This window comes from Zingiber officinale, chromosome 9A (genome assembly GCF_018446385.1).
Source record: "Zingiber officinale cultivar Zhangliang chromosome 9A, Zo_v1.1, whole genome shotgun sequence".
Taxonomy (NCBI): domain Eukaryota; kingdom Viridiplantae; phylum Streptophyta; class Magnoliopsida; order Zingiberales; family Zingiberaceae; genus Zingiber; species Zingiber officinale.
This window is the reverse complement of record NC_056002.1, coordinates 122,971,215-122,978,090: the sequence shown is the minus strand read 5'-3', so window position 1 is coordinate 122,978,090 and position 6,876 is coordinate 122,971,215. Positions and strand designations below refer to the sequence as shown.

Genomic DNA, 6,876 nt, shown 5'->3' with positions numbered 1-6,876 from the left:
TAATCATGAGAACTATATGAATATATATGAACTGATTTTATGTCATTTTGAGATCTCTAGATCCATTAATCGATTTCAACCAAAATAGGTTAATGGACCTAGAGACATCGGAATAATATTAAACTAATTTATATGTGTTATTCTAGTTCTCCTAATTATAAAAATAATATCAAATATCAATTTAATACAATATATTAAAAATAATTATTTTTAAATATGAATTAATTAAAATTAATTAAAAAAATTAATTCGATTTATAAAAAATCGATTTGACTGGACAGTAGCCAAGGAAAAAAAAAATTTAAAAGTGGATATATAATTTAGTTATTTATAAAATGATCGATTTGATAATTTCGGAACATTATTTACGGGTTCGAAAAAACCTAAACTTAAATTAGATGAGTATATATTTCCGCTTTAATTAGTGTGGGTCCCCAAGAAGCTTGCCTACGCTCCATAGGGATCTTAGGCACGTGCATCGGCTCGCTTTATCCGATATTCTCCTGGCCCACTCCTCCAGTATCTCTGACTGGCTGGATTCTCCGAGACATGTCAGTGCCTAGGACCGTCCATCAGGAAGATTGGCTTGCAGATCGGACGGCTGATGGAGCCCAACCGCCCGAGGGCAGTGGAGATCGGCGGTTAGTTCTGCCCACCCGAGAACGGGTCGCGTTCCCTGTCATCCGAACCCATTATGATTTATCGGTTTTACGCGGTGTAGTTACTTCCAACGTCCCTCTCCTCGGATCCGTGTCAGGTCGCGACAGCTGGAACTCATACGGCGGAGGTGACCGTAAGAGGTGAAGACATCCCGTCTTTAAGAGTTACACATGGCTGGTTTCCTTTTAGGTTTACTCATCATCGCCGGTGGTAAAACCTCTCTCTTTTAGACGCGCTGCTTCTTCGTCGCTTTCGGAAGTAGGAGAGCTAGGGTTTCTGGTGTGGAAGGGTCGGGGAACCGGGACGATGGTGGTGGATAAAGGGAAGAAGTCGAAGGTGGAGGAGGCCACCTCCGACCACAGTGACGGCGAGCTTGTCCTCTCTATCGAGAGGCTTCAGGAGATCCAAGACGAAATCGAGAAGGTTGTGGACTCTTTAAATTACTTTGATATCATAAGTGACTCTGTTTTTTTTTTTATGTGCCCGATTGCTTAGTTTTAGGTGCGGAGTTAATGCGCAGATAAAAAAAAAGGTTTTTGGTTAAACTTCGAGGTGTCTAGGAAGGATCCCAGTAAAATGCTGAATGCTGATGCTTGATTATCAAAGACATAGTCCTTTTAATGGAAACTTGACTCTTTGATCTCCCGTCTTCCCAAGTTGAAACATGCTTTGTTATCCAAAATATTTTTTTGAGCCTTGCAAAAATATATTTGCTGGATGAAAAAGCTTGGAAATCGGATTTCAATATAAGCTAGCTCGAAACCTTATGTTATTCTTCTAATCTAGTTGATTTTCTATGGGAGGAAGTTTGTGGATTCAAGTTACTTAACAAAAAATTGAATGCTCACACATGCACGTGCACATACATCCACGTCGCAAGTCCAACTAGCGAATTGTATCCTATACGGCCTGATAAGATGTGGGTGTATAGGATACAATTTGCTAGTTGGACTTGAACTGTCATACCTTGCTAACTTCAATTATTTTTGGCCCCATAATATAAGATTCACAATATCTCTTATTTTGCTGCTCTCTAGTGAGAAATCCATTCAAAGTACACATTGAAAATTCTCTCTGGAGAGTCTAATTGAGTTTATCGTTCTACCTTTATAAGCATGATTATTTGTCTATATGATAGTTTTCTTGGTAGGTTAACGAGGAGGCAAGTGACAAGGTTTTGGAGGTGGAACAAAAATATAATGAGATACGCAGACCTATCTATGGGAAGAGGAATGAGATTGTTCGATCTATTCCAGATTTCTGGTTAACTGCAGTATGTTGTTATGTTCTATCTTTCTTTGTCCCTGACATATATATCTATAAAACTGAAATTGCAGTCCCCTCGGGACGGACAGTTTGCTAGCGCATGGTGGTGTTGCCACCATAATGTCTGGGGTCAAATCTCAGCTAGTAGCCGGGTGTCTATTCTCCCCCATGCGCCATTTAGCTATCTGTGATTTACCTCTTTTGTGTTGGTCTGGGGATGGGTTGGCAGAGGCATTGGGGGCGAGCGAATCAATTTTTTGCCACCATGTAACTTAAATTGCAAAGTGATTTGCTTGTGATTTTGCATGCAGTTTCTAAGTCATCCAGTTATTGCTGATCTTCTAACCGAGGAAGACCAAAAGGTATGATCTTGCCATCTTGGTCTGATGAGCATGGACATTTTAAACTCAGTAGAACCAAACTTTTGCTCACAATCTATGTTATTATACCTAATCGGCATTAGGGGTGTGAGTGGCATTCTTTCAAAGTTGCTCCTTTGTCTTTCTCAGCACATCATTAACTCTCTATTCCTCCATAAATATTCTTGATGAGTTTCATAGCATTTTGCAGATATTAAAATACTTGGTTTCCTTAGATGTAGAGGATTTTAAAGATGTGAAGTCAGGCTACTCTATTACCTTTGTGAGTTGTTTCTTTCATTGTGGTGCCTCATGACTTGTACATATAAGTCAGCTGCCTATTTGTTCTTTTTCTGTATTAATCGTTATCCTTAGCATTTGCCTTTCTGTGCATGCCCAGAATTTTTCCCCAAATCCATACTTTGAAGATACAAGCTTGACAAAGACATATTCCTTCTTTGATGAAGGAACTACGAAAATAACAGGCACAACAATAAAGTGGAAGGAAGGAATGGTAAGGATTATTATAGTGTTTTTTTTGCTAATCATTGTGTTGGATTCTTTGTCATTTGCATATTATTCTTCTCCATTTTCATTTTAGAATATTGCAAATGGTGTTGCTCATAAGAAAGGGGGTAAGAGACCATTGTCTGAAGAAAGGTTTGTACGTGTCTTCCTATATTGAATCTTATTCCATTACAATATTATGGCATACAAAAAATTGCAACTCTAATACTTTGTTGTGATGGCTGTGTCACCAGTTGTTTTTCCCTGGTTTGTAATCAGTAAGTTGGTGCCCGATTCACCATACTATAGACAATGTGCTCAGAAAGTGTTCATGCTGTGGATAATAAACTATTTCAAGTGCTTAATTTACCTTATATCACACTAGTTATAAAATGTTACTATGCAAAAATTTGAATGCCCTTAACAAAATACAACTATCTAGAATAGCAGTCAAGGGAAAGGAATTTATACTTTATTTTCTATATTCAATTTTCTCATTCATTTGTTAAGCAACAGCTTTTAATTTCATGCATGCACATATTTGAGATATTGTGAAAAATATATTTTTTTTTTTGTACTCTAGTTGTGGTTGTAACAGTTTTAGAATAACAATAGTCCTCAACTTTTTATCCTACGACACAAACTTGCTGGTAAATCAGGTAACCTACAAAACTATTAGAACAATATTCTTGGAACATATTTGGCAAGAATATTTTTTTTGTTTCTTTACTTGACATTTCATTTATTTCACTTCCAATTCTATGGCTATATGAAAACAGCATAGCCCAAGTGATTATTTTTTATGCCAATATCTTTGATGCGATAAATATTTACATCTGGGGTAGATTCTTTAAAAGTTGTTCAATGGGTTGACTCTAAAATTGGATATTGATTTTCTCCTGAATTAGCAAATAGTAGTTTGTTTAGAAAGCCTCTCACTTTAGACAGATTGTCCTATGTGCAGCCTACCTAGTGACTTGTTTTATTATATAAAAATAGTTTTAAGCTGGAACTTCATGTTCTTTATCTATATGGCAGTGTCACATCCATTTGTATGGTGATATGTAAGTTCTTGCAGTTGTTATTTGTTGATCCATGAACTTGTCAATTTCTAGCTTGACATGTGCATCTCATTTACTTGTTTATTCTTATTTAGCCTCTCTCATTCTTTTCTGTAGTTTCTTTTCCTGGTTCAGTGAGATTCAACAAAAAAATCTTGCTGAAGGATTCTCTGATGAGGTATGTTCTCAATCTGTAATCAACACATTACTGATGATTGTCTGCTTTCAAAAAGGCTTTTCTTGGCAGCATTATATGAATAACTTATTTTCCCTACCTTCTGCCCACATGCACATTCACATATGGGTCTGGAAATAATAATTGTTTTACGTGAAGGTGGCTGAGATCCTAAAGGAAGATTTATGGCCCAATCCATTGAAGTATTTCAACAATGTGAGTGTCGTTTTCTCATTCTCTTATTTCACATGCTATCACAAGAATAGTAAAAAAAACAGCTGATTGTTGCTGAACTGTATGGTCTAGTATCATAAATTGAAATCTCCTTGATGATTCTCCTAAAAGACTAAACTGTTTTGGCCTTTGGTTGTACAGGAGGCTGATGATGAAGATTTTGAGGGAGATGATGACGAGGAGGAGGTAGTTATATGAACCATGAAAGTTTAGCATGTTTGACTTTCCTAGAATGACAGCTCCTCAGTCCCTATGCTATGTTGGCTCCCGGTTATTTTAATATTTTTGTAGTTAACACGACAACAACATTAGAAGGCTTGGTTTACTTGGGTAAGGAGAGGGGAGGGAGAAGGGAAGGAAAAGAAACACAATTTTACATAGATTCTGATTTATCTGTTTACACTTTTTTGTTCTTTTGCTCTGCCTTTCTCACCCTTCCCAGTTGTCAACCGAAGTAAACCAAGCACAAGTCACTTGGGTTGGTTATTACAAATCATGTGAAAAGAGCACTCTTGATTCCTTACATGATTCATGGAGAAGAAATATCTGTCCATAGTACGTTGACGCACAATTTAAGATATCTAATATGATTTCTTCCGATAAAAACAATGGAAGAAGTTCCAGAACTTGGAGATCAGAGTTATTATTTATTGCTCTGGTTTTGGTATCTTTTTTTATTCACTCAAAATAATTCATTCTCCACATGGAGCCACAAACAAGTATAAATGGAAATATAACACACTATCCTTGTTAATGCTTATAGCTTCATCCAGTCAGGAGATGCTTCCAGCTAAAGCAAGCTGAAAACTTAAAACCTAAGATTTTTTTTTTTCCCATTCTCAAGTGTTTGCTTACAGTTATTCTTTCCTATTAGATGGAGTTTGGTTTCACTCCCTATCTACCATTGTGTCTTTCCAATGCACATAAAAAATACAGCTTTCGATTAGCAAAATTGTGCAGGTGTTGATTTCATCTTAAGGAGCAAGGTTGTGTAATCAGTTTAGTGCAACTCAATACTATAGCTAAGTTGTGTGATCAGTTTCCCTTTTGATCCTTTGTAGATATGACGGTTTTAAACCAGAGTTTACCACCCTGCTTACTTTCCTACTGTTATACCTTTGCAGATTATTGCATAATAATCCATTTGTTAATCAAATGAGGTTCTGATTGTTTGATGTATTTGCCAGAAAGGATCCGAGTTTGAAAATGAGGATGAATCAGGAGACGAAGATGATGAAGCGGATGACAGTTAAAATTGAAAACATCAAGCCATGCTGATCATGCCGTGAGCTGACTGCATTTGGTTGCAAAATATCCAGAACACGAGCGGATGACCACCTTTTTTCCCCGCAGGCCTCGAATTGTATTAGGTTTAAAATTATTTGCTATAGATAGTTGCTGCAGATGTATGACCTGTAGATTTTCTCGTGCAGAGCATTTTGGATTTGGTCATCCAAAGACTTCATGCCTGTTGCTCCTTTTACAATCCTAGTGAACGTTTATGGCGTAAAAATTCTTCTGTTTTCTTCACATGCTTCCGTCCTTTCCTTCTGGTTGTTAGAGATGTTAATGTGCAAATTCTTCGAATCACCCACTTGTTTTATATTTTGATTAATGAAAGAAATAAGAAGCATACATTATATCTTTAACTCTGCCTCTATAGATGATTATGAGGTGGCCGTGTGAGATGTCCAGTTATCTTTTTACATAAACTTTAACTCTTCAAAACTGAAGAATTGTAAATTCAATTTCTTTGTATCTTCCAACACAACTATATTTTCACATTCTTTCCCATTTTTCTTTGGTTCAACTCAGTCGCTTGACGAAGAAAGATCAAAGAAGGAAAAGGAACAGTGTGTGGATTGTTCTCCTGTCGCATTCAACTGCATGGAAATCCCACCATCTTTTTACCACGTACGGAAGAGACACACCATGATGCACCTACTTTGAAGGCCCTGCTGCTGCAACTCTGCATCTGTCTCTACTTATTCAGGGTCCACTCCTCAGACTTTCAATGCTGTATTTTCGTCAGCAGCACTTCACCACGGTGACTCTTGGATTAATTCTGCAGACAGGTGATGCTAGCAGTCTCATCATCGACCATTGCTACAATGTTTTCGCAACTCACTTCAATCTGAGAAATACGAACAGGGATTTTTAAGAACAAATAACGGCATTTTACTGAACCTTGCAGCTAAATTATAGGATTTTTCATTTAACATAGTTAATGATACGGTGCATGATCGGAGGTTAGGGAGATGATGTAGTTGGAAGTTAAGTCTTGGGATGGTCAGAAGTTAAGTTCGCGTGGCGGTCAGAAGTCAAGTTCACGAGACGGTTAAAAGTCAAGCCTACGTGATGGTCAATAGTCTGACCTACATGGAGGTCAATAATCCAACCTAAGTGGAGATCGAAGGATCGGGTTATAAGAGGGTCCTGGTCAAGCACAAGTGTTAATCCGAGGTTAGGCCTACGCGTCAAGTAGGAACTCAGAAGCAAGGATACAGGTCAAAACTTATAGCCTTGCGACACAGGACGCAGGCACAAAAGCATGCAGGTCGAGATGTGCTGGTCAAGGATACAGGTCAGGACTTATAGCCTTGCGGCACAGGAC

General features: G+C 37.7%; 1 protein-coding gene across 1 annotated transcript; it reads left to right on the top strand.

The window, feature by feature from the left end:
• Window positions 1-830: 830 nt before the first annotated feature.
• Window positions 831-5,792, top strand: LOC122020250 (NAP1-related protein 2-like). The gene is made up of 10 exons (XM_042578094.1): window positions 831-1,083; window positions 1,811-1,933; window positions 2,238-2,288; window positions 2,497-2,568; window positions 2,686-2,799; window positions 2,887-2,945; window positions 3,971-4,031; window positions 4,188-4,244; window positions 4,404-4,448; window positions 5,450-5,792. Exons 1-10 carry the CDS (start codon window positions 967-969, stop codon window positions 5,513-5,515), a joined length of 765 nt encoding a protein of 254 aa, XP_042434028.1. The 5' UTR covers window positions 831-966; the 3' UTR covers window positions 5,516-5,792.
• The last annotated feature ends 1,084 nt before the right edge of the window (window positions 5,793-6,876 follow it).